General features: G+C 40.0%; 1 protein-coding gene across 4 annotated transcripts; it reads right to left on the bottom strand.

The window, feature by feature from the left end:
- Nucleotides 1-582: 582 nt before the first annotated feature.
- On the bottom strand, nucleotides 583-27,687 carry fgf12a (fibroblast growth factor 12a). Of its 4 annotated transcripts, none has more exons than XM_077616364.1 (6): nucleotides 21,153-22,751; nucleotides 21,024-21,102; nucleotides 16,913-16,964; nucleotides 12,534-12,637; nucleotides 2,953-3,151; nucleotides 583-1,922 (listed from the first exon to the last, which is right to left on the bottom strand). In XM_077616364.1, exons 1-6 carry the CDS (start codon nucleotides 21,401-21,403, stop codon nucleotides 1,807-1,809), a joined length of 801 nt encoding a protein of 266 aa, XP_077472490.1. In that variant the 5' UTR covers nucleotides 21,404-22,751; the 3' UTR covers nucleotides 583-1,806. The 4 variants fall into 4 exon arrangements, with proteins under 4 accessions (XP_077472490.1, XP_077472487.1, XP_077472489.1 ...); XM_077616361.1 differs by lacking the exon at nucleotides 21,024-21,102 and adding an exon at nucleotides 20,200-20,247 and having other exon boundaries at nucleotides 16,913-17,023; nucleotides 21,208-22,728; XM_077616363.1 differs by lacking the exons at nucleotides 21,024-21,102; nucleotides 21,153-22,751 and adding an exon at nucleotides 27,276-27,687 and having other exon boundaries at nucleotides 16,913-17,023.
- Nucleotides 27,688-28,000: the final 313 nt, after the last annotated feature.

Below are 28,000 nucleotides of genomic sequence, written 5' to 3'. Positions count from 1 at the left end.
TTTAATACTTTATTTTCTATTTGATTCATGTGAGAACAGGCTGTCCTTTACCATAGAATTGTACTGTTCCATCATTTCCATTTTCACATTGCATACAATCCAGTCATATTCCCACCTTATCAATTAAGCAGCGGATCATCCATTTCTAGTGTGACTAGTTATGCAGTAGCTGCACAGTCATGGATATTTTTTTGTGCAGCTGCTGAATTCTCAATGTAAAATGATCACTTTTCACAGTTTTAATCTATAATGAGAAATTATTTACTCCCAGTAGCATACCTTTGTTCATCAATTATCAATGACCGTAGCCTGTACAGACTGGTTGAGCAATTCAATGATCTTCTACGAAATTGCGTATAATTAATTTGTCTATCCATTTTGAAACATTGATGTTTTTCTGTCACAGCTTTTCACCTATTGTATGCGAGTCTGGCGTGACCGGACGTTTGGTCGCCGGACGTTTGGTCGCCGGACGTTTGGTCGCCGGACGTTTGGTCGTCCGGACGTTTGGTCGCCCAGACGTTTGGTCGCCCGGACGTTTGGTCGCCCGGACGTTTGGTCGCCCAGACGTTTGATCGCCCGGACGTCCAAGTACCCGAGTCTGGAACATGTCCTTTGCGACAAATGGGAATTAACTGCATATACGTTTTTGTTAAGATGTGACCCATGAGAATTTTTTTATACTGGTAAAAAAAAGTGACGTGGCTCGATAAAGGTTAGAAAAAAACGTGGGCCAACTAACACTTTCTGAAACAAAATATTAGACACTGTTTGGAGGATTGAGACGAGGGCAATCTAAAGTACACACAGCATTTCCACTGCCGAAAAGCCAGTTGGCTCTCTTCACAGTCACAGTTCATTGGTCGCCAACCACTTCCATTAGACAGGGACTCTTTTCACAATAAAATGGTCACCCGTTCTTTCTCTTATTAGATCAATGTTCATTTCAAGAATTTGACCCGCCACGTGAAATTCTATGAAGTGCAAATGAATTTTGGGCTTAGAGCGTCTTGCCTTTTCGTAAGAAAACAGTCCAATTTCAAACCTACAGATTATCAAATAGTTCATTCTTTTGAACAGACGGAAAGACATTTACAAGTAATATAGCCTAAAGACATCCTAGGTTGCATTCTGTTAAACTGCTTCTGATGCCGAACAGAATGTTGTAGTCCCACCTAAAGTCCACACCTGAGTTACCATCCTAAGCATTGTGACTAAATCAGTGAATACATTCAGCCAGAGCAGCTAGTGTGATTCAAAATTAATCCATGAAGAAAATTTAACAAAATGTCCCCCACCTCCCTCCTCAAAAAAGAAACTGCTATACATTGGTGTATTAGACCGATGTTATTTGCAAATCTAACACAACAGAAGCGAATGCATATGAAAAGTAAACACGTATCAAAGCTTCTTTTTTTCTACTGCATAAACTGAAAACGAGATCTACGCGAGAGGAGGGGCTACCGATCCGTGGTGTCACAGCTTTTTCTTTTTTGCATAAAATATCGGTCGAGTCCTGATTGAAAATGTTTATATCGATATAGATATAGATATATAGTTTTTCTCTGTATCATATTAATTCTTTTAAAAGTTTTCACAGGCAACAGTTCATTGTTTGTTCCTTCTTGCCATGAGAGTACAGTAGTATCTCCTCGGTCGCCTTGACGACAACATTATTTCAGCAAAGAAGTGCATACGTTGGTGCATGGGGCAGGGGGGAGGGGGGGTAGATGCCTAAGTTCCCTTCTGTTAGCTGGGGTCTGTGGTTCTTCACACTACGCCTCTCATTGGAAGCCATTTCCATTGCTATGAGGAGTCCTGGTTAACTGCTTTGCCTCCATTCATGGTGGGGGTCCCTGAGCTCTTCCGGGAGCGGTGCTTTTCTTCGATCTCGTGAAGCGAAGGCTCACGGTACATACAGACTGGTTTATGTGAGAAAGGGGAGGACAAGATGGAAGAGAAGAAGTGGATGAGGATGCGAGACGGACAAGTTGGAGGAATGAAGATGAATATTTGAGAAGGACAAGTTGGAGGAATGAAGATGACCATATGAGATGTGGATGAGAATATTTTTAAAAATGATGGGAACAGTAGGAAATGAGAATTTGATTAAATTAACATGAGGGCAAAATTAAGATGGGGAATGATGAAATTGCAAAAATGTTGAGAATTAGGTCAATCATCGAAGTTGACAGATTGGTAGTGAAGAGGAAAATTAAATGAGCAAATGGCAGGTGTCATAAAGAAGAACGGTTGAAATGACAAAATGGTGGAGATGAATGAGAGAATGAGGAAATACAGAAATTATGAATGAATAGAAAGGCATGAAATGATGGATGCACAGAGAGAAAAGATAAAGAGTTAGGAAAGAAACTACTCAATTAAAGACATGAAAATATATACATTTCATTACTGTACCCCGCATCATGACCACACATTTGTCATGTTGGCATGATGAAATATAATGTTCTAACAATAATATATTATCCTTCCCATCCTTCAGGTAAACACAAAAGCAAGGCAGTGGGTTCATTCACCGTCCCCTACTTTTTATTATTTCGGTTTTCATCAACTTGACTGATGAGATTCTGCTGAGGGAATTATAATACAGAACCAGCCTGAATGGATAATCAATGGCAGTAAAAGCGCAATATTGTGTAGTAGTTGTTTTTATTCGGCTCTAGGACAAACGGTTTGGTCGTCTAAGCTCCACAGAGAACAATGAACAGCAACAGTACAGTCTATTGTTCTCTGTGGCTGTGTAAATTGTTATGAGACAATAAATGTAGGACAAAGGGACACATTTGGACGTTTTTGGCATACAGTGGATCCATCACTTAAGATAGGATGTGTTGTGGAAAATAATGGAAATAGAACAAGAAAATTTGGATTTCATGTTGATCAACCGAGCAAACAAAAATGTCATAAATAAGAATTTTGGGTTACTGTTACCTTCAATGGGCCTTGGTACAAAGTGAGACGAGGGTTTGGTCTTCTTGACCCGGTTGCCCTTCATGACCTGTCCCTCCTTAGTGAGGCCGAGAAACCAAGCCCGGCCCGACTCCTGCTGTCGGTACATGGTAGACGAGTAGATGACGTAGTAGTTCTCAAAAACCGACTCTTTGAATTTGCACTCCGGTGTGAACATTTCCTGTGAAGAGGGAGCACATTATTGTAGATGCATTCATCACAAATGGGCCACCCCCAGATCTAAACTAATTAGAATAGAGGTCAATGACTAAAAATTAAATCCATTTGAAGTAGAAAAAGCCTCTGTTTTGCTTCCTCGCTCAAATTGGACTCCCACCACTACCATGTGAACATTGCCAAGGTCAATAAACACACCACACATACACACCCAAACACACAAGTCCTTGGGAATTCAAACAGTATTGTTGTTTTATTAGAATAATGAGAAGCAATGGAAGATTTGTATCGCTCCATGTCATTATAGAACCATCACGTCAAGGAGAAAGTCAATGAGACGCGGGAAAGATGGAGAGGACGAGATATCGGCCGTGTGCTATATTACTGCCTTGACAGTGTGGGGAGGGGGGGGGGGGCAAATAATGATCTATGTTATGCTTGTGTTATCGCTGCCTCTCTCCGACTCGGTTTCTTATTCATCCGTCTGTATGCATTTCATCCCACTGGTACACTGGTTCTACTGTTGGCTTGTTTTTCTCTTAGCGTAAAGTCCCACTCAAGCCTACCATAAACCCACAGCAGGATCTTTATCATGCCTCCATGCAACTCTGTCCAGTTTTTCCTGGGCCCGAATAGCCGCTTGAGTAATGCGATGAGTTTTAACGATACCTTGGCGAAGTTTCAGTCATGAGGAACTTTTCTCCCACCTTCTCATGGGGGTTCTTGCCCTGTTATACTCCATCACAATGCCTTTCCCATGCCCCCAAGGTGCATCCTTTTCACTCTTTCTACTTGGATATGTTATACTCTGAAGTATAATAAAGACTAAAAGAATTTTCGACAAATAAATGCATGTTTAAATTATCACTAGAAATTCAACAGTATATGGGAAAATATTTAATGTCTTGATCTCTCTATAAATCCGTATAAGTTATGCCTGGGACAAAAGCTACACTACTTCACCACAACAATGCTATATGAACCATAGAGCACAGCAGTGGCATCTCTTAACGGTAGTCGACAACATATGCATAGATGCATTTAGAGGTAATGTGTTTTGTCTTTAAAAGAGATCCCTCCACTCCTCTTTTTCTAAAGCAGACACCTTGAAAATGAGTGAAGTTGAACTGGTGTAGTTGATGCAAAACAGATGGCTTGGTTTTATGCAGCCTTGGATCCATTTATAGGGGACATATTATGTAAAATTGACTTAATAGCTTGTATACAAATAGTTGGCTCTCTGGAGTGCCTGTCCACCTATGAAGTGTGAAATTGAAGAACCACATGAATCTTAAGCTATCTGTTTACTTCTGTAAATGCAGCTGTGAAACTGTTCTGCAATACTACTGCACTTATCTAATAGTGGGGCTAATTTACTCTACATTATGAATTCTTAAACACGGGTTTTCTATGATATGAGCATCACAGCATACACCTGAATGAAAAGACACCCCATTGGTCATCCAGAAAATGAAAGCCAGACTTACAAATGGCTGAGTAGTATATGGATTGAGGTCCATCTCACTTGGGCGAGACTATAATGGTATAAAAAATAAGTACCTTTCAAAAATGCGATGAAGTACATTTATGTGGCGGTATTTACACAGTATGCACTGTGTAAACGCAATTTGACGGTTCAGCTGGTACAACATTAGCCGGAAATTTACCGGCTCATGAGGGAGTCACAAGTCAAGCACTACATACCAAGTAAGTAATCTATCGCTTCTAAGCGCACAGGTTGATGACATAGCTGTTACGTGACTACATTTCCTCATTTTTCTTGACCCTAAAACAAAATAACATTTGCCAGTTAAAAAAAAAGTCTTTACTTGGTAACCCTGTGGGATATTGGAAGAGGTGTAGAGGTGGGGAATTTAGAAAAAAAGCCTTTCTCAGACATAACATACGTGACCTGTTTTAAATATCTTTAAAAAAAAAAGAACACACAAAAGAGCATGACTTCATTTTTAAAATGCTGTCCTCACACTCCTCCTAATCTTTACTAAGAACCATGAAAATGAGAAAAGTTGTATTTGTGTAGATTGCTTTAGCAATGCAGAACATCTGGATTGGGTATACAAAAACATAATTTGATTTTAAACAGGTTGTGTGTGTGGATAGGGGAATGTTTGTTGTATGTAAGTGCATGTGTGCGTTTGCAATATTTTCAGCAGGTTTCTCTGCCCTTTTAAGTTGGCCAATTCCACTTCCTGCTGAAGGTGACCATTTTAAAGGTGTTAATGTGTTTTTTGCACGCTGTGCAGGTGAGGATGCAAATGCACAACTCGAGTCACTGCCTGTTCATTTCTAAAAGACAAAAAGCATGCAAGGCAAGCAGCGTAAAGGACTTTGGGAAGGTGAGGTCAATGCGGTCAACGCAATATGGACCTCTCCTGTGGGTCAGCTGCAGAGAGGACAGGTTCGGGCACAGCAAGTTATCTGTGGCCCGTGAACGTTCCGTCAAACAGCAGAGGTCTCTATCTCCGCTGAGGCATGACGGGTCACGTCCTGCCAGTCTGGCGATGGGTGCTTATTCTTGTGTGCGTAAGGCAGACAATGACATTGGGCACACCATCAAGTATCAGCCCTTTTTCCTCTGTTATGAGACCAAATCAGCAGTGATTCTCAAAAAAAAAAATTCAAAATGATTTTATCTGAGATTCCTGTTTGGGCGGAACATTTCTAACTCTCGTCGATTCATGAAACTAGTGTGGGATATGCTCCCAAAATGCTTTTTTGTTGTTGTTGACCAGAATACATGTTGAAACATCCCACTAAAGAAGATAATAATTCCAAAAGGGCTTTTTGCAATTACTCTCGTCAATCCTGAAATGTCACAACTCCCACTTGTTTTCTGGCATTATTAACAATGCTTTATTATGTAGTGCAACCAAGCCATTTGGCACGCATTTCTAGCGTGCAAGTGTGTTGCACTTCTTTTAAGTGTTTACTCCTCTTCATTGTGTGCTTTTCGGGCTTCATACGCATCCATTAAGGAGATTTCATTAATCATGAGAGACTGCGACCCACGTTCCTCACCTCATTTTTCTCACTCAGTCATCTGCAAACAAGGTGCGCTGTCAGACTTCAAAGTCACTTACATTCTGTCCTTATCATTCCCAACAGCTTCTTTCTCCACACGCAACAGCTCTGGGAGCAATGTCCTTGCAGCTGTGTTGTTTGGAAAGGACTTTGTGCCATGACAGCCTCCCTGAGAAACTATGGCGCTCTAATATGTGATGCGGGGGTTTTCTAACCCTAATCCTTTACACAGATTACCTAATTCGATTGTGCACATAATTAACTCCCTAAAATAAAACTCACCCATAAATTAAAAATGAACGTGTTGGTGTTTTGAGTAGCTATAATGAATCAACTGAATTGTTTTTCAGTTAAGTTGGTCAAGATGAAATAAAATATCAAGTTTTTAGTCATGTTCGCATGATGACAGCACAATTTAACCTAATAAATCAAGTTACAGCAATTCATCTCTAGTTGCCCGATGATCTGAATTACTTAAACTAACAGCAAAGCTGTAAACAGTAAGACGAAAACCTTAGCAAAACTAACATGTGGAGGCTTTTGCCGTTCATATAATCCACTATTTATAAAGCTGAAGTTTTTTTGTTGATGGCAAGCCATAAGATCTGTACATTGGCTCAATGAAAGTTTGGAAATGCTGTTCTAAACAGAATATCTATGCAAAATTGTAAACCTCTTTTTAATGAATGCTGTTTCAAGTGGGGAGAGCAGGCCATTAAATACTGATGACCATTTCAAGAATTCACAATATAAAGACCTCCTAGTGCCCGTCGAGCACTACCCGCAGCCGTAATTTACATTAAATAAAGGAAGAACTGTGAATCAGCAAAGGGTATTTCTCACAAGTGCCATTAAAAGAAAACTCTGGGGAACAAAACACTGAATGTGAATTTGAATTATGGATCATATTTATTCTAACATTATATAAGTTAAATGTCACTTTGGAAGGGTTTCCCAGCCAAGGGTTATGAGATGATATTTTAAAGGGTTTTAACTTGCAACATAGTATCGTACTGCTAATATGTATGCATGAGCTACAGCAAAAAAATCTTATTAAAATAATGAGCCCCATTAATTAGCTCAATGGCATAAATCACATCTTTTACAGGATATTTTTTTTTACTTCTCTTCACCACTCCAAATTTATGAACAAACATAGATTGATGTTTTGACAACAAAGTATGCCGATGGCATATGCACACAAGATAACACATTGATTGACATCTAGTGCATAATAATCTTGTTCAATAATGAGTTGCTAAACATTTATCTTTAACAAATTTCTGAGGATTTGACACCTTTATGCCCATGTTTTAAGTGGGGGATTTTTTAGGGATTTGCATCGCGTGCCTGCGAGGAGGCAAAAGTATTGACGTCATTTGGCAGATGAAGCGAAAAGAACGACAATGAGATGTAATGGATATCAAACTAGGTTGCCAGCAGAACTAGGTTGAAGACATTCAGAATCGTAATCAGTGTTCATAACAAGTGTTCTTTGACTTTGCACGAGGCAGCAGAGGATTCTGGAAGGACTTTCATTTGAATTTGGGCTGCAGCCATCAATGTACCTGAAAGACTTAGCCTCACAAAAAAAAAATCCTAGGGCTGCCACAGAAGCCCCAAGGAGTGCATTTATATTCTGCCAAGAATTCAGGTCAAGCTGGTCTAGACTGGTATATTCACTCAAAACACATTTTCTTCAACTCTATGTTCGTTCTCTCAGGCTTACTCCAAATAGTCAGCATGTAATTGTCTTTTAACCTTGTTGAAGTCCTTCCAGGGAAGACTGTTATGATAAATGACTGAAATCAAATCGCTAACAACTAACGCCCCAGTGGTCCTGAAAAGAGATTACCAATTTTTTTTTAAATAAAATATTGTTCAATAATATTTGTAATTACTATACAGTAAATCAGTCAATAAATCAAGGAAAGGGATGCTGTTTTGGACTTCTCTCATAAAAGCTGTAGATCTCAGCTTGAGTTAGATGGAACAATTAAATAAAACCTGAACAGTTAGATTACTAACTAATAAATGAGATTTTCTATCATCCCCTGAAGCACCTAGAACACATAAAACATGATAAAGCAGCATTTCATGAAGCTATTTTGGCTCATATTTTACCTTGAACAAAAAGTAACAACTCTCTCTAACCTTCTACAACTTTGACTCAGTCCTCCTTTAGGACCTTCAGTGAAGGTTTTACAGTGACATGTCATTTATTTCAGCAACATAAATAAGAAGCAGGGAATTTAGTCTACAGTTAGAAAGAATGGGCATAGTTACTCTCATTGGATTGGCGGTTATTCTGAGCACTATTGGTACTTTGATAGAGAAATACTAAATGACAGCCAACTTAAGAAAAAAGAAAAAAATAGGCAGTATTGTACTAAACTAAAGTCTTGAGCCATTCAAAAGTGGTTATTTGATCAATACTGCAATGAGCACAGACGACAGAAGCCCATCAACGGGGCAGTGAAGAGTTGTTAACAAAAATCATAATAATAAAAGAATTAGAGTAACATTGTTTATTTGGTCCATCTGTTAGTTACTAAGCTACTTACGGGTAATAAATGGTGAAAAACAGATGTGCGGTATCATCAGGACACTTGTATTGTGATCATAAATGACTCGTTGGGTGAAATTTTTATACCTGCACTAACTTGCAAATGCTTACCAAATGTCCCTGCAACAAGTTTCTTATTTTTTGTTGCTGATAAATAGATCCATACTCCTATTTATTGTTGTAAATTTGACAACATGCTGTACAAGACACAATTGAACTAACTACAGACTGACACAGAGGGAGATGGATAGATATATGATTCTTGTTGTGCAACAGTAAACTAGGTCATTTTGAAACGAAGTTATGAATAATGGAAAGGGTATCTCATTGTAGTTGCTCAGCCCTCATATGCTAACAGGGCTAAAACACTCCACATAAGCATTATCCACACAGCTCACCTCACCCACAGCCTCATCAGCAAAAGCCTCAACAGGGCTCCATCAAGCCAATCAACGACGACCACTTAAACTGATGAAAACCAGCAGTGTGAAAAGCGAACAGTACCTAAATTGCTTCCCAAATTTCTAAATACCATGTCACAGGAAAGATGAACAGAAGAAAAGGGAAGCGTGACCAAAAAAAGGGAAGATCCCTCTTCAACCATCTCCCAGGAGAAACAATTATGTTTATGTGGGGGATTGTAGGAGAAAAACAAGACTAAAATAATATAATAAGCTCAAAGATAGGTAAGATATTAAATGTCAGATGAAAAATGGCATGGGCAAACCATATCAAATGCAACTTGCATTAAGACTAAAAAGTGAAGGGCTTATTTTATGGCTGTCATTACGCCATGTGAAAGTGCCATAAATGTAGTCAGACTAATGTTCCACTTCTAGTGGATGCTAAATTTGTGGGCTGTCTACATCATACAAACCTGTACTGTTTTACTTTTTTAGAAATATGAACTGCATTTGCCATATGTTTATTTTTTTCATTTATTGGCCATGTAAGTGGAGTATTGTGGCAATGAACTCAATTTAACACAATAAACACTGGCAAATACTGTTAACTTCTTCAAGAAACAGGCTTCAAACAATTTATCTCCATTTCCAGCTACAATTTACTGTTGAAATAAGGCAAAGAGAATTAGATCTCATGTATTTAAAAGAATTACCAATTACAGTGAATCCTGTAAGCAACAGATTGAAGAAATGATGCAGCTAATATAAGTCTTCTCCTAATTAGAGGGGTTTAAGAAGAGAAAATGAACAGTTTAACCGTTTGTCTTTCTTAAACACCTCCTAGGCCGGCACACATATTTACAAAAGGGAGCTGCAAATAGTATAATATTATGAGATTTTTCCTATTTAAATACACAAACACTTTTGTTGTTGTTTTGAGATGTAGGCTTCGATGCAAATATGGCATTTCCGTTCATTTTGATGTTAAAAGATTATTTGGTTAAGAGCATTGCCACGGAAAACATCTCAAACTTGTATCTACTAGATCATTGCAGATGGATGCAGCAATATGTGCCTCGCAATCCATATGCAAATTTTATCTACGAGCAATGTACAAGCTTCATAAGTTCACCTCCGCAATTCTCCCGACTGATGCATGCTGATTTCCCATGCTTCCCATTCCACCGAGATGACCAAAGTGCATTTGCCTCATGTTTTTTAATTAAAATGCACTTCCTATAGTCACATCCTTTTTGAAAAGCATTTCCACTCCATGGCAAGAAAGGTCATTTTTTGCATTTGTCGACCAATAAAACAGATAATTAACATGCTAAATGGAGTGTCGTGGTTGTTCGAGCGAAAGCTGCCATTTAATACGAGAGCACCGGCCTTTAATTTATATTAATTGTCACACCGCCGGACGCAAATGATGCTTTCATGATGGGGATGCGTGCAAGCCCGACGGCGGTCCTCAATTGAGCGTCATTTCAATAAATCACGCAATGGTCTGGGAAACATTTACCGTTATTTAGACAGAGTGGCAAGGGAGGTTTTCCTGATGAGATTTGCGAGTTTCTTTACGAGTTTTAAGCTTGGAATGAAATCAGTCTAGCCAGATGAGTCATGTTTGAAAACTTATTGTAGGGCTCCATTTGAACCAGTAAGGCCACGAGTCCTCTCAACTCGAAATGACACAAACACAACTGAACATTGCATCTCAAGAGTAAAATCGACCCCATCTCGACTCTCTTCATAAAACTGTTCCCTTATCAGTATGTTAAGCACGCTGGTCTGTGCTTGAAACATTTCACGAGAATTTTGACATTGAAAAAAAGTTGGCCAAATAGATTGTGCCTAACAAGCCCTTCAACTCTGCATTTTATATAAATTCATATTAGTTTAAGCACCACATGATGGGAAGTTATATAAGCTTGTTGACTTGGGATATTTTCATTTCTCTATTGGATTGTAGCGTTTGCTCCGTTTTCACTTCTGCATGTTAAGCATTCCAATCTGTTATAGGGGCGTGTTTTCATCCTCCACGTAAAAGGCAGCAAAATTAAATTTGACATCCGTGACTCTGTCCACCCCCACTTGGCGATGGGCTACCCACGCTCGCTTGCTCTCTTCTCGCATCTTACGCTGCATAAGAAAGCCATCTCCGTGATATTTACTCCCCCACTGTGTGCATTTCTGGAACCCAGTGGAATAATAATTCTCTTGATGTAAGGATGTGATGAGTACAATGTGCAATTAACCCCGGATTAAAATTCCGTTTTCAAATTAAGAGAGACAAGCAAGAAGAAATATTGCACAAATATGTAGTACGTCTGTGTGTATATAAACTTGGGGGCGTAATGAAAGACTAATCTGATCAATAAACAGACTGGTTAAGCATAATTGAAGCAAAATCTATAAAAATTGCAATGTCCTTTGAGTCTTTAATTTGCCTCCTGCTCATCACAATGCTGTATTTTAAAATACATGCCGTGATATTAATCTGATCGATTTCATTTCCCAGTTCTTTTCCTTAGAAATACGCCAACTTTTTACCGTGTGCGGTCAATTGGTCGCCGGTCTTTTGGTCGCCGTCTTTTGGTCGCCGGTCTTTTGGTCGCCCGTTGTCGCGGTCCGGGCGACCATAAGACTGACGACCAAAAGACCGGCGACAAAACAAGGTAAAACAACACGGTCTACGAATCAATAAAAGCCAACAATGGCCATGAGCAGTTTCACTGAGCCGACGTGTGAGTGTATAAGAGTTTGTATGTACATCGTTGTCCCTTTAAGAAGCTACGTCCGTCAGGGTCTTAACAAGTTCTCTAACAAAAAACAATAAAAATCCGGGAAATTTGGAGCTTTTCTTTAGCCTAATAATTACTAGGGCATTAAGTATGACTAAATAGTAATTCGCAGTTTGTATTTAGGGAATTTGAGCAACGATTTAAATGGTAATTATCAATAACCTTCCGGGCGACCAAAAGACCGGCGACCAAAAGATCGGCGACCAATCGACCGTGTACCCTTTTTACACCATAACTCTCAGAAATGAATATAAATATTCATGTAGTTAACAATCAGGCGGACGTAGCTCACATAGGACGACGAGTGAAATAGGCGAAATCGAGCAATTTGAAACAATGTGCCCTGAACTCCATGTTGAATTAAATGTAAAACATGTATCGTACTGCTTAATCAACAAAGTGGGAGGATGAGTGGTTCACAACAAAACAACAGTACATCACAAAGGCTCTTGTGCTAATGCTGGATATTCATCAAAGAGGATAGAACAGAACATGTGCAGAATGCATAAGTACTGCTTGCACGCACACACACACACATACACACACACACTTTCAAAATGTGGGTCTTACAGAGCTGTAGAGCATGCCCTCGCCGTTCATGCCGATGTAGGAGCCACTCTTCACTCCCTGGATGGCCACCACTCTCAGACCCACGGGAATAAGATTAAACAGAGCTGCGCAGGCAGAGTCGGGGCGGGGCAGCGGTCGCCATGCATACAAAGACACAAAAGGAAAAGAAGACAATTTAGTTTTCACTTAACTCTTGTAGACACGAGTATCTCATCTCACAAACTCTCTGCTGCCTCTCTGGCACTCGGACAGCTTTGAAGTAAACGAACAAGACGTGGACAATGGGAGCCACAGCCCCCTGCCAAAAGAGGATTGAAGTAAAAGTTTGGCAATATGTGATATGGACTTTATTCATTTTCTTGTCAAACGAGATGAGAGCATTTGCTTAATGGTGATGTTTGAAAGGTAAAATGAACCTGTACCACTAAGCGCAAGTATTTCATAATGAAGATAAAAACGTGGCACTGGTCTGAGAGGGATTTTCTTATGGACAGGAATTGTCAGAAAAGATTTGGTTAATCAAGCAAGATTATTTATCAACCAAAATCTAAAGCAATAGCTTCAACATGCTTTTGATGGCACATTGATTGAAATGTAATTAATGAAATGCATACTACTGCCATACACCAAAACAAAGAAATTCCCATGATCAATTTACTATATTGTCTGTCTGCATGGTACTCGGAAGTTTCGTCGAAAGACGTTTGGTCGACCGGACGTTTGGTCGACCGGACGTCTTTCGACGAAACGTCCGGTCACGGTCTGCATGTGTTGTGTTCAAACTGCCACTAAGTGAAGCTATATTTGAATAATGCAACGTGATAAGACAATGTATTATTCATTTTGTTGACAGACATTACCCACACATCACATTATAGCCACAGTCACTATTATGCAAAGTGCAAGACTACTACAATATGTTAAACAAAAGAATTGACACAAGCAATACATAATCAAAAAGTAATACGACAAAAAGTCATTCGGCTATTCTGCTTCCTCACAATAACGTCTGCAAGTTTTGATCAGATTTGACTGACTCTGCAACATAAGCGCGGGCCTGACGGCCGTTATCGCATTTAGTCATCACTGAAGGCTGAATAGTGCTGAAAGGCTGCACTAAAACACAGAGATGAGCAGAATTTACTCGTCCAAATATTCAAAACTGCTCTAATCGTGGAATAATGCGGTGCTGTTAAATCCTCATAAATCACATTCAAATTCACCAGGATGAGAGCACATTTGAATATTTAAACCATTTTGCAAGATACTCTTGAAAATGGCCTTAATTCTCCTCCAGGATGTTGACCACAGCAAAGATAAGAAAAGTGATTATTACAAATTCTCATCATCCGGGCCATTGGTTATCGGGAAATGTCACATTGGAGACAATGTGCCTTTTTTTCTCCCAATACAATACATAAGTCATTGCTATTCCTAAAGCTTGACTCCGAGTAAATGTGAGGACAGGACTGTGACTTTCATAGACTTTGGTTCCGGATGATATGTGGGGCATTCTCTATGCACTGCAGGTTTCCCGTTTTTTGGGGGAGGATGATTATTCGGCGAGTTGGAGATGTGGACCATCAGATAAGGCTGGCGGGGGTGAGGACAGACGTGCCAACACAAGACTGTCCTCTGCAGAGATTCGATTCCAATCAATACATATCGACAGTTGCTCAGAGCCATTGACGGTGCAAATGTGATCCTGAGCCACTGATGCAGCCTATTCACATTGGCAACTGTCTATACCCTTGAGGCAAAAATGTTGCAAAGGCATAATGGTCCACTCGGGCACTAAATTCTTAACTTTGGTCCGTCAGCTTGGCTTTATTTCTTCCCGTGTCCCTTGGTTACCCTCTCTCGGCTCTCACTCTAAACTCCCTCTGCCTTCCAACACTGTCAATTTGTCAGTCTGATGGCCAGCTATGTTTCTACCTCAGTTCACTACAACCCTTTTTTATTCATTTACTCAAATTTCTACTCAAAGTATTTACCAGGCAACAGCTTGTATCTCTTAGAACTTCTAGATGGGGTGACTCACGTCCCGAGTCAGCAGTCCACTTTATTTTAAACCTCTGCCTTCTATATTTGAAGAAAAACTTGGACTGACTTTGGCCAAGGTAGGTTGACAGCCAGGTAATTTACTTACATAAAGTCACGATGAAATTCAACTGCCTGGCTTGAGAAACTATTCCTCATTAGTGCCCAGCTGCTGCCATGATTAGATCGTCTTGTTTCATTCCATCTATCACCTTTGAGCATCAAGCACAGATGGGCTGTGAAGGTGTCAAAACCAATAAGCAATATCTTTCACTGCATGCCACCAATTAATGTAGTCAATCAAGGGAAGGTGTTCAAACTAATAACAGTTAATATTGCTCAAATAGGTTTTGATTAATTGAATGAAGTTTCATCGGCTGTCATTTTTACCTCTATATTTGTATTTTAGAAGTTACTGAACATTGCAGTCGGGTCAATACACCCCTTTGTCAAAATCACTGATGAAACAAAATGGAAAAAAAATAATAAAAAGTTTCACCGCAGAACACTTTGGGTTTAGGGTGAACTTTGCATGCAGGTCAGTTGTTAAGAATCTTCTCTGAGAAAAATCTTCTCTGCTTGTTGATGATTTTGCAAGTCAGAAAAGAGCATGGTTCAGGGCTAGAGGTAAAATCTATTATTCAAATAAAGCAGCCTCTCAATCAATACATCCATGAATGCAAAAGTCTTGGTGCGCCTCAAGCCTCAACCCGCACTCTTCCTATTCTCTTTCTACCTTCAAATTGCCTGTGCTTGCAGCATCACATATGGAGAATTATTTATCGGGTACAAACGTAGACCATGGTATTTTTAGTTTCATGCGGCTGAATTATTCACCGCAGCCCTTCATCCCTGGGCTAACATTGCTGCTTAACAAGAGGATTACCTCAAGGCGGGGAAGCCCTCGACATACTACAAAAACCTCTAGAATACAATAGATGCCCCTAAACAGAAGGCAATTTAAAGTGCACAGAGAACACAACGGGAATATTTTTCACTTAACTATCTTCCCCCTGTGTGGTAATACTTCTTTCTAAACACACTGCCTTGACACTAATGTGCAAGTGGTTCTCGATGAGGGTTTACCCTCATTAAACAGAGAGCGCTTGTAGCTTCCACTGGAGGTGCTGCCAGGCCGCAGAACTCTTGTAAGATGTTTTTAGACTAGAAAGATCATGATTGCCTCCGTTCCTGGCTTCACTCCAGACTGGTGGACAATTTTACGATGACCTTTGGTTTTCTCTTTCCTGTCCAATGAAAACCTTTCTAAATGACAGCATGTCCTGATGGAACTTTAAAGTTGAAGACATTCTGTTTCGGGATTCCAGTCTATGCAAACCCAACTAAATACCCAAAGGAGAAACAATTAGAATATAAACACTTCTAAAACACGGCAATAAAACTTTTACTTACATACAGTATAAGTCGTTTTCTGGTTGGTTTTAAACAATCTTATCGTTTTGGAATGTTCACATTATGAGTTTTAATACGCAAGAAGTAGGGGAGTGTTGCATTTGTGTTGAAGAATAGCTGTACTATACTACCATAAAAAGGTTCACAGAGTAACCTTTACAACAATACTCCCATGTAGGAGTTAGAGTTGTTGCAGGGAGGAAACTGCTGCATTAACCACACTTACCACAGTGCTCAATAAATCTAAATAAGATGACATGAGGCATAAATGATAGTATAGAGCACATGTGTCAAAGTGGGGGCCCGGGGGCCAAATCTGGCCCGCCGCATAATTTTGTGTGGCTCGGGAAAGTAAATCATGAGTGCCGACTTTCTGTTTTAGGATCAAATTAAAATGAAGAGTATATATGTATATTAAATTTCCTGATTTTCCCCCTTTTAAATCAATCATTGTAATTTTTAATCCATTTTTTCTGTGTTTTTAGTTCAAAAATCATTTTGTGAAATCTAAAAATATTTTTTTTTTAAAGCTAAAATAAACGTTTTAGATCTATAAAAAACTGAATATTCAGGGCTTTTAATCTAGTTCTTTTAATCCATTTATAAAAAGTCTATCTAAGTTTATCTAAAATGGTCCGGCCCACATGTAATCGAGTTGACGTTAACGCGGCGCGCGAACCAACCCGAGTCTGACACCCCTGGTATAGAGAGAAGACTACCATGTAACAGTTTGTATTGTTTACAGTAGTAAACAAGAAGTAGACTATTTTCAAGAGCTGGGTTTAAATTGATTAGCCTGACTGAAACCATCCTTTCATGGGAGTGCAGAATGAGTTGCATAAAGTATGTTATTACACAGTGTGATTTCACAAATTGATACTTAATATTTGCTGGCATTAGTAAAACCATTTGAAGAGTAAACTCACTATTGTCGCTGTTTTCGTCCTTGCTGCCATCAATGGTTCCGTCCGGCTTCATCTGCAGATAGAAGCCCTGCTGGCTGAACAATCGTGTCACGATGCCTTTCAGCTGTGGCTCTGCAACATGCACACAACACACACAATGGGCCAAGCCACAACCCACCAGCCCGGCAGGAATATATTAGACAAAAATGTACACGTAAATCATTAGTCCAACAACAAACAAAAATTTTTTACAGTGGAGGTTAAAGTGGGAACCAAAAAAAGAGATGGTCGAGACGGATAAACAATATCTTTTATTTTTATATTTAGACAATATGTGGTAATATATCTCCTAAAGTATATCAAATGCAGCCATAGTGCATGCAGATTTCAGAGTCAGGGTTATTTCTTTGAAAGAGGCATTCAACAAGCAGGCTTTATTGACAGTTTGCAGTGCTGTTTTTAATCTTAAATTGCCCGAGATTTTCCATTACAATAACCTTGAAACGACATCCAATTTTGAGGCTGTCATCTGGTACCTAACTATGCAAGACGCAGAGGGCAAGGGGAAATGGACATCGGGTTGAAAATAAATAAATAAAACACTGAGCATCTAGAATGCCAGAGAGAGAACGGATCATGTGAGAAAATAAATAGTCAATTTTGTTGAAGGGTTGAAGTCTGCAATAAAAATCCCCCCTCCCAAATCACCAAAAAAAAGCCTTTCATAGCCTGGGAATGTCCCTTGATCAATACTGTTTTAGGGGAGAAACCTGTTATCTGAGTTAAAGAATATCAGCATGCTAATTGTCCTCCAAGGTTATAAAAAAGCTAGAGGTCAGCGCATTCCTGGGAAGCAACACTTTGCCAATTTCCAATTTCTTTCATTATATCTCTCGAGAGCTGAGATTCAGGATGCAGACGAATGAACACGGTTCTTTCAACTTTTGCCTAGCTGATGTCAGCTCATCATAGGCCATCTGCTGCAAGCACAGCAGTCGATTGAAAAAGAGGGATGTTGCTACGAAACCTATATTTAAAAAAAATAGGTGGATGCAGCCAGCGTGACCACTTTCTCAAGCGAACAGCCAAATAACCCTTTACTGCTAACCAAAATGAGCTTGGCGGCTCCCTAAATTTGGGATCGCTTTTGTACTCACCCTGAAATACCTTCTCTTAAAAATATATATGGTTTCTGTACTTGATTACTATTGCAATTTTTTTTTCTGATTGTTCGTATTTAGATACACGCTCTCATTTTTGACTAAACACTTACAATGTGTGCACTGACATTAAGCCTTGCATGGTGACTATGTTCTGACAATACGTAGTTACATAATTCAGAGCCTGACACCGATTTCGGCCGCTTCTCAATCAAAGAAACCACACCCCTTTTAAACCAGGCCCTTGGGTCGTAATTTAAATCCTGCTATGTTGTAAAAGACTAGTCAATAATTCCATAAACATCCCAGTTAAATTCATAGAGGCAAGCAGATTTTTTTCCCCATTCAGTTGCCCCCTATGCGTCTTTAAAACAATCCTCTTTCAAAGCTTTTTCGTAAAGCCACTAAGAAAAATAAATATGGAGGGAACTTGTTTTCTAAAATTACTGCAGTAAGCATCATCAAACATTAGTAACATGAAAGGTGACCCAAAATGTATAAATAACTCAGTTTTGGAGGAAATTTTCATTTCTGTTATCACTCAGACAGTTGTTAGTGAGGCTATTGGCATTTGACCATTTAATCTTTGCAGTTTGGGTAGGAATATTATTCCCTTGCCAACAGTTAGCATGGCAGTCGACAAGGTTTGTGAAATTGTCTCCTAGCAAGATGTTGTTCCGTCCCAGACTCCAGTTCAGTGAAGTCTTGTGGATGGACATTTCAAGGCTTTGAGCGAGCAGCTGCATTAAGGTTTTTTTTTTCCACCAGTGATTGTAGTAGCAGGCCATGCTCAGCATATTTTATCAAGAACAGATACTGTTTTAAGAAACTTGGCCTGCGTCACATAACTCATACTCAGTGTTGGACCAGTATGACAACCTTAAAGTTACTCAAACTGACACTGGACAAGTCAAGTCGAGCACAGGAAACCATCTTAGTGTCTAGTGACATTTTAGACACAGAATCCTCTTGTCGGCCAATACAGAAACTGTAGAAAGTACTTTTTGATTACAAGTCCAAGACTGTTAACATCAAGCAATAAATCTACTGTCCACTTTCCAACGTCGCCTAAGTTTCCCGTAATTTGTGAATTTGTAAAAACACAAATGGTCCCCAAAAAAATAAAAGCTAATATTAGAATTTGAATTGTAGAATGGACAAGTTAACAAGTTAAGCCTTTAGATGTTTTTCTGTTAGAAGAAAAAAAAATACAGCTCTTTCATTAAGAGTTCAATAATCCGATTTTAGAGGCTATCCCATGTAATGCATCCTTATCTACTCAACCCTATATCAACCAAGACATCAATCCCCCACTCACCTACCTACCCCTGGGGCCAGCCCATCCATTCCTCGGATGAGCCCTTCATCATCCATCACAGGCTGGGTAAGTTGAATGTGTGTGTGCTTTTGTGAGAACAAGCGCACGGATGACACGTCAGTAAATTACTCGCATCATGCACACTTGGACAAATGTGTGCAACCATCGTTGACTGGCTCATCAGTTACGTTAAATTAACAGTGAGTGTGTGTCTTTTGAGTGCAAGAACAAAACCTCAAAAAGCAAACAACAGTGTCATGATTGTCATTGTGTGTATATGTCAGTTGTGTGATGGCTGATAGCAGCCAGTATATAAAAGGTCAATCAAAACACGCACTTCATACTAAACAGGACAAGACATTTAGGCACGCTGACAAATGGTGTCATGGCCATGAAATGGTGAATGATCACCTGTTCTAACAGTGGGAGACAAACACACCATATTCATCAACACCAATATACACCTACACTAGAGCTTAACAAACACAATACAGACTTCAGAGGAGGAGCCAGGGGTTGATCCAACAATGACCAAAATAAAAAGAAGCAGAAATCAAATGAAGAGGGAGAGCCAAACCTTTTTTTAAAAAAAATACAGCCACACAAAGGGATGAGGACAAAAAAAAACAAAGAATCAGCAAAGAAGTCAGCAATCAGACAAGTGTTGAAGCCCAGCGGAGCCCCCCGCCCCCCTTTCCTCTATAGTATCCCTTCCCACCAACCCCAACGGCCGGAAAAGAAGAGTGGGGTGGGGAGTCGACATGGGCGCAAAGATGGGGGTGAAGACGAGGAGAAACACAGCACACACAGATGGAGGCTGAGCTACTAACCTAGCCTGCAGCCCTTATGGGACACCTGTGGAGGTTTCGAGGGTGCATCTTACGAAGTACAGGGGTGGTTGGGACAGAAGGAGAAACAGGCGTTTAAAACAGGCAGATTTGATTTATTTAAAAAAAAAACTCCAATGAATTGGCTTATGCACTCAAAAATGTCATTGCATCAGTAGTGGTAGGAGGGTTCACATTCATCACGGAGGCACGGTGTCATGTCATGTCATGTCCAGGGGTTACCTACCTGTCAAATAGTGGGCAAGTCATTTTCTCATTGGGTATTTTATGGTAGTGGAATTGTTTACTGGTACTGATCCAGATGAGGTTTTAATCAGTCTGGATTTGTCTGTCAGCGTGGGGCTCTCCAGTCATAACTACCTGGGGATGGCTTACATCACTGTGCACCAACACACAACGGTCGTGCGGCGTCAATATAAGCGGGAGTAGCGCTTAATCACTGAGGGCATACTGCAGTAAAGCTCCCACTCTCTGCAATAAACATTTACCATTAAAACATTTAATCTGAAAAGAGCCTTGTGGTGCACTGCGGTGCAACTTAGCCCCCTCCTCTGGAAAACCATTCATTTGAAAATAGACAATTGAAAGCTTTTTTTGCGGCGGAGGGCTTGGGGTGTTCTAGTTTTGTACAAGATATGCACGGCAAGGAAACTACTTGCGTATTCTGATCAGGGAAACGTGTCCGCTGTCACAGAGGAGGCACGTTCTTTGCATCCAGGTCGATATGCGGGGAATAGGGAGATGGGGAGCAGCGTCAGAATGGAACAGGTGGACTTTTTTTCTGCACCATATTAAAAAAAATCTACATTCTGTGGGTCAGATGGGAACCATTGACTGCAGTACAATGCCTCTGCTGCTCCGAAGTGGAACATGGAGGGTTTTGGGCTGGGTTTGGGGGAGGGGAGGGGGGACGAGAGGGGTCCATTCGCACACACTGCGTTCGACGTGGCGGTGTGTGGAGGTGTGTGTTGGTCGGAGCACCGCACTGACCTGGTCTCCGGCGCACAGGTCTTTTCTTGCCGCTGCAGAAGCGCACTTTGCTGAAGACCCCCAAAAAATGCCGTTCGCACAGAGAGCGGGGGTCCTTGCTGGGGCTGGGTCGACGCTTGGACGTGGACACCCGGTCGCTGTTGGACTCCCTCGCCTGACGCTTCTGGCGGATCAGAGAGCTGGCAATCGCAGCCATCTCCCCAAACCCAGTCAAAATACACCCAAGAGTCTCGTTTGGCTGGGAGGGGAAGCAGGTGCAGAATTAGAAGGCGAAAAAAAGAAAAGGAGACCGGAGATTTAGAGTGTCCGACAGACACTTCAAACAAATGTCATGCTGATGAGGAACTCTCAGTCCCGAGCGTCATTGAGATTCAACTTGCATCCTTGTGCAGTACATAAAAACTTTGTTGAGCTGTGGGGACTTGCTATCAATCTACACGCTGGACAGTGCACACATGCAACAGTGTTGATAAGTTGTTTGTCTTTGGAGGGCTTTTGTCCTCTGGAATTCCAGTTGAGGACCACCGCGTCGGACCAGCACAGTTTGGAATCGTTGAGCCGTACGCTGAGTCTTTCCTTCGGAGCTTTTTTCAACAATTCTTCACCAAAAAATGGTCCCTTTCAGTATTCTAATCCCCAAGCGTGAATTGAAGACGCAGTGGCTCTGAACGGCGCAGTGCAAGGAGCTGCGATGAGCCCCCGCAAGCACACGGCACACTCCGGTTCCGACGATGGCACCTCTCAATGCAACGGGGGAGTGAGGGTGGAGGGAAGAAAAAAAGAGGGGGGAAAAAAATCGGCAGTAAAGGGTGTTGCAGAGATGTGATAAAAGCCTGCAGGAGGGTGGGGAAGTAGGTTCAATTTCCTCTCAAAAGCAACAATTAGTCTCACGGGAAGCCAAAAAGAGAGAGTGGCATCATTCCTCAGCGCGTCTTGCCGCTTGCTTGCCTGCTGTGGGTTTGTTCCATCTCCGACGAATAATGTCAACGCTCCATGGATTGCCTCACCCTCTTCGCCCCTCTCCCTCCTCCTCCTCTCCACTCTCCCTTTCTCTCCAACTCTTTTAACGCAATCATACGTGATTGTATTAGGAATTGTCACAGCCATGCAATGAGAGAGCGCTGCTAGAAAATGTCAATAAATAAGGACAAGATAAAAAGAGGGAAATGGATGGGTTGGACAGTGCTGCTAAATGTCTCACTATTGTTCCATTTGGAATGATAAGGAAAGGGCCATGCATCAAATAATAAAAGGAAGGAATATATTTTATGTCAAGGCTAGTGAAGATTTATGAATGTACATTTGAATAAAGGTGTATTGTTATATAAGAATGTAGACTAGACAAGGATAAGACATTTTTAAATGTGATTCAATTAGTTAGAATGAATCATGTTACACAAAGTAGAGTAGCAGTGGGATAATCGAGAATTATATTCTAAATGTACTGCCATAAATGAAAGTGACATAACATTTGTTGAACAAACAACAACAACAACAACAACAACATTTGTATTCATCGAAAGTCAAATATTTCGTGTTACTGAAGCTAATTACCAGAAGCATTTAATTTTATTCCAGATAACACAACCACTTGGTCATTTTTTTATCAAGCCAGTTTTGCCCACTATGCAAACAAACAGACAGAACCGTAAATTAATTTTGTCCTGTATGAGGCACACAGTTCTCAAACTAATCTTTTCTTATTGAGACGTCATACAAAGCGACATGCTTTTAGATGACAAACAAGGAATTGCAGGGATGAAACAATAACCTTGCTATTGTGAAAACAAACTCTCAATGTTACAAAAACCTAGCATTTCATGCAAGACTTGACACCACAGACGTGGCATGTCCAGTCCATGTCCTAATAGTGCAACACTGTGTTTTTAATCAAATGTATCACAAAATTCATACCAAACGATTAAAATAACCAACATTGTTACCTAGTTTTAAACTGAGACAACATTTCGCCAAGCTTTTTCTACCATACCCCAGATGTCTTCCATCAAATGGATTGTACATCTAGCACCACCAATGGAGCCTACGAGTTAAATACTAAGTGCCCAAGAAAGTTTTATGAAGTGGTTTTGTTCGTATTTAAGCGGCATGTTATGTGCGAGAGTGAGAACTAGCAATTACCTCTGTGGATGAATCTTTAAAAGGTTTTTTCTCAGGCTCAGTTTGACACTTTTCCCACCCAACAGGGCTTTAAATCTTTTATTTAAACTCCTCGGTACTTAAGATGTGAATATAGTCAATGGACACTTCCCTTATCTGAAAGTGAGATAAGAGGCTTCTCACAGAAAGATGGAATAAAGATAGCAAGACAGATTTTGCAGCCAACAAGCATTATACCTCATTTATAGGATGTCATAGTCTTGGCTTATTGTTGAATTGGCAGAATGCATATGTAAAGACACCAATAAGAAACACCCATCACTTTCAGGACTGTTGTGTTGAGTGTGTCTTTGTGAGCCCATCAGTTGGTGGTCAAAGAGGTTAGGGGACATGACACCTAGTACATGTATAAAACTGACATTCGTGTCAAGACAGCCACATGAACAAAAGTTGATTATCATGCCAAAGTGAGCGCGTGCATTGTTGCCTTTCCAACTATAAATCCGATGACAATATCATCCTGTAATTCATTTCTATAAGTGTGCTGACCTCTTGTGGATGAAGACCTAACCACAGTTGTTCAAAGCTAAACTTGCACCAGGTTTGCATGTGGACAAGTACATCACACGAGTGTCCTTGAGACAGGTGGCCTGCTTTAGTATATTGCACAAAACGAATTCACTTCAAGTTTTTATACTAAACAACACATGCAAGGGTAAAAAACAAGAAATTGTTGTACTGGGATTCAAAGTTCTGATTCACAAATGCGGAACCAATCTTTTCACACTACGGACCTTGGAAATGCAGCAGAAACGGCAAAAAGAATTTGTGAAAAGCTGACATTCCCCCAATTGTTTGGAAACATTTGAGGCCACTGCACGTAAAGCATTGCAGAGACACTTTGACAAAACAAGCAATGGATACAGCAAGTCAGAGAACAGGGTTATGTTTGTTTGCAAGCTGAAACTGGTGTCCATCCAGATTTCATTTGGCGTGCTTTAGTGGCCTTTCATAACTTTGCTTTAGATTCCTGGCAGAAGACTGCATCTTAATCTTTTAAATACGATATACATGCATAATAATATGTGATTACCGAGGTCTACAATGTCTTGTGTGTCTTGTGTCTATCTTCCTACTGCAAACAAGAAATTTCCAGAATACGGGATGAAATAAAGTTCTAATCTAATTTAATCTAATCTAAATGTGTTATAGTTCAATAATCAATGCAGAACTGTTTTTGTCCATGATTCCTGATTTTTTTTCTGGTATAAACACACAGTAGTTCATTACCAGTTATGAAAAGTTCCAAATAGCAGCCATAAAAAACTGTAATTCTAAACTAGACTAAACTAAACTAGTTTTAATTTAATTTAAATTGGTTAATTACATGCAGATTGTATCAAGCGGGTGCTGATTTCTTTTTAATAAAAGTGAATGTGATTTGGAAATTCTGAAGTTATAGTATATATCCTATTAGAGGGTGTGTAGACTTTAGTATTACAGGTTAAAATAGGTAACATTGGGGGGTAGAGGTGAATAACATGATGGTGTAATTAATAAATCTGGCATTTGAACATGGAGGTGTAGATTGTTTTTATATCTGCAAAGAGAACCATTGAAAACATTTATATTAATTATGCAGATTCTGGAAAAAAACTGCATGCTGCTTTTGGTCCATTTGTCTCGGAGGAGTCAGCTGTGCTTGATGGAGCTCGTAATAGACTGGCCTGAATTTTGAGAGGGGATACAATATAGCAAAGCACCGTAGTTGCTTTTAATTGTACAGTCTAAGGGGGTTGTTAGACATTTTCAAAATGAGTGTAATAAGCTAGCAAACTATATTGACTTACTTATCTGGAGGTAATTATTGGGTTCCTACAGATCTATTTGAGTATTTTGATTAAAAAGTTACAATCACTATCACATTTTATAATTATACCGTTTTCTCCATCGATGAACCCTCAAGTTAATAGTCCAGTGCAGCATATTTATGGATTTTTCCGGTCTAATTAGGTGTGTGCTTGTTGGTGTAAATATTCCTGCGGCTTATTATCCAGTATAGTTTATATGTAAAAAAATAAATAAATAAAAATCTATAAGAATCGTGTAAATATGAGAATTTTCTGTGCGGTGAGGAGGAGGAAAGTGAGGCACGCTTTATAGTCAAAAGATTTATGATCATTACTTTCTTTTTTCCCCTCAGAATGTGTAATGATTAAAATGATACATTTATGTTGTAACAGCATTATGCACATGGGTTTGTGCATGAGAAATTTACTTCCACAAGTGGGAGCCTTACCTCATCAGTTATCTCATTAATTTTTTATACATCCTTTTACGATTTATAACCATGAAAAGGGGCAGTGCGGGAGACCTATAAAAGCTCCCTTAACCACCACATGCAAAAGGTCACTTCTGCTGTCCTTACTTAATGGCTTTAATTGGTTAATTGACGGTTTAAAAGTGGTGCTATAAATGAATTAATAACTCGTTTTTTACATAGTGGGTGTTGACCTGTAAGGACTCGGGCTATATATACTTGGGGATCACAATCTAATTGCTCATAGTGAAAGACAACACTAATTGTTGGAGAGATGCTCGTTCTGGTGTTGTTGAGCACATGAACTTTCCACAGTTTCAATAAAGCACTTTTTGTGTTGAATAAACAAAAGTTCATATTTTTTTCAAATTGACCCCTATCATGCTGATAACTGCGTGGCTGTGAATAAAAGTCAAAACATGCAACGCGTGTTGATGCACACCTTGTGAGTTAGAGGAGGTCACTTCTGGCGGTACAGCAGTTAAAGCTTAAAATATGTTAGCTAATTAAGTATTAATTCATTTGTAATTGCTTCCTAATGGCATTCTTATTGGTGGTAAGGACTTAATAAATGACGTGGTTAAACCACTCTTTTTAATTTTGTGATCCACATTTTCTTTCCTCAAGTTTTGAGTTTCTTATATAAAATAAGAAAAATTCTATATATATATATATATATATATATATAATTTTTCTTATTTGGTAATATATATATATAATTTTTCTTATTTTATAATATATATATATATATAATTTTTTTCTTATTTTATATAAGAAACTCAAAACTTGAGGAAAGAAAATGTGGATCACAAAATTAAAAAGAGTAGTTTATATATATATATATATATATATATATATATATATATATATATATATATATATATATATATATATATATATATATATATATAAATACTATACACCTGATAGCATTTGATTGGAAAAGTGTGCTCACTCCTTTTAACTAGAATGTAGCTTTGTTCAGAATTAACCAGTCACACTGTAGTAGGTTATTCCTTACATTTGTTCTTATTTCACACCTATGAAGGGAAATAATATGGCAGATCAGTTTCATTATGATAGGGGAGTTACTGAACTTTATTTTTTTTTTTAAAATCACACAAAGCTAGCGAATATGATGAGAAGGCGTTAAACTATTACCTTTTGGCAGGCGAGGGAAGTATAGAGTACTACTTTGATTACTTTGACAACCTCTGCATAGTGTACTGCATAGAGGAGCATGCAGTACAGTAGTGCAGCCCTGAAAAGTTTGGCATCTCAGGCCTTGTGGTGCTGTGCTATATGACGCTATCCGTGGTCCTGATCGTATTGGGGACACTTTGGCCGGGGGGTTGCGCGCATTCGACGCACCGGCGTGTGCGTGAAGCGTGGAAGAATGTGGGGCTCACAGCTGACTGGTGCACACACTCAACTCGGGCCAGATGATGAGCGCTATGAGGAGGGACTCAGCCGCAGCACTCGACTTGTTGTGCGCGGCCAATGAAACCACTCGACCACCTTGCTCTTCATCCTCCTCACCATGATTCCCACTCTTGTTCCCCCCCCCACCCACTTAGGAGCATGCAAAGCGAGCGTGGTGTGTGTGGTGGCGGTGGTGGGAGTCTCTCACCGTCGGTGATAGTGGTCGACTTCGATCGTTGTCCACAGAAACACTGCAGCATATGCGCTCCTTTCTGAAGGAATGGCCTCAGAATCCTCATTGATTTGGCTTTTGGATGAGAGCCCTCCTCATTCCAAACAACGGCACAACACAACACAGCAAGCAGGGTCAGGCAGCATAGCGTATACAGCCAGCCTGCATCTCTCTAGCTCTCTCTCTCCTTCTCTACAGCCTCGGAAGGGCACAGTCTGCAGGACACATTAGGCTCAAACGAGGCATCTTGAGGGGGGGGCTCACCACCACCACCTCCGCCACCTTCTTCTCTGGTCCGTTTCGTCTAAAGACCCGTCATCCGCACTCCTCTTGCTCGTTTCTCCGGGCAACGCAAGGACGACACGCCGTGCTCCAATTGTACGGCACCGGCAGCGAACGTAATAGCAGGGGGAAAAAAAGACGGGGAGAGAGCGGTGGGCACGGGGGGAGGGGCGGTGGTGCTGCTGGTGGTGCTGGTGCAGGAGGCTTTGCAAGTGAGGGGGGAGAGACTCCGAGTGTTTTTTTTCACCAGAGGTGAGAAAAGTGCTCAAGCCTTTTACTTTAATACTCGTATTTTTAAAAAAAAAATTTAGAAGCCTGATGCAAGAAAAAGTACTGATTCAACTCTTTTACTTAAGTAAAAGTAATAAAATCTGGCATGTATCCTCAAGGAAAAAATAAATTAAATAAATATCAGTTCC

Source organism: Stigmatopora argus, chromosome 12 (assembly GCF_051989625.1).
Source record: "Stigmatopora argus isolate UIUO_Sarg chromosome 12, RoL_Sarg_1.0, whole genome shotgun sequence".
Taxonomy (NCBI): domain Eukaryota; kingdom Metazoa; phylum Chordata; class Actinopteri; order Syngnathiformes; family Syngnathidae; genus Stigmatopora; species Stigmatopora argus.
This window is presented reverse-complemented; position numbering and strand designations above follow the sequence as displayed.

What these genes read in the sequence shown, in the direction of transcription:
- fgf12a (XM_077616364.1), bottom strand. Translation starts at nt 21,403, where the DNA reads ATGGCTGCGATTGCCAGCTCTCTGATCCGCCAGAAGCGTCAGGCGAGG. An exon ending in ACACCGCCACGTCGAACGCA is followed by an intron (nt 21,103 to 21,152) that starts GTGTGTGCGAAT and finishes CCCCAAACCCAG; the next exon opens with CCCAAAACCCTCCATGTTCC. An exon ending in GGACGAAAACAGCGACAATA is followed by an intron (nt 12,638 to 16,912) that starts GTGAGTTTACTC and finishes CTGCCTGCGCAG; the next exon opens with CTCTGTTTAATCTTATTCCC.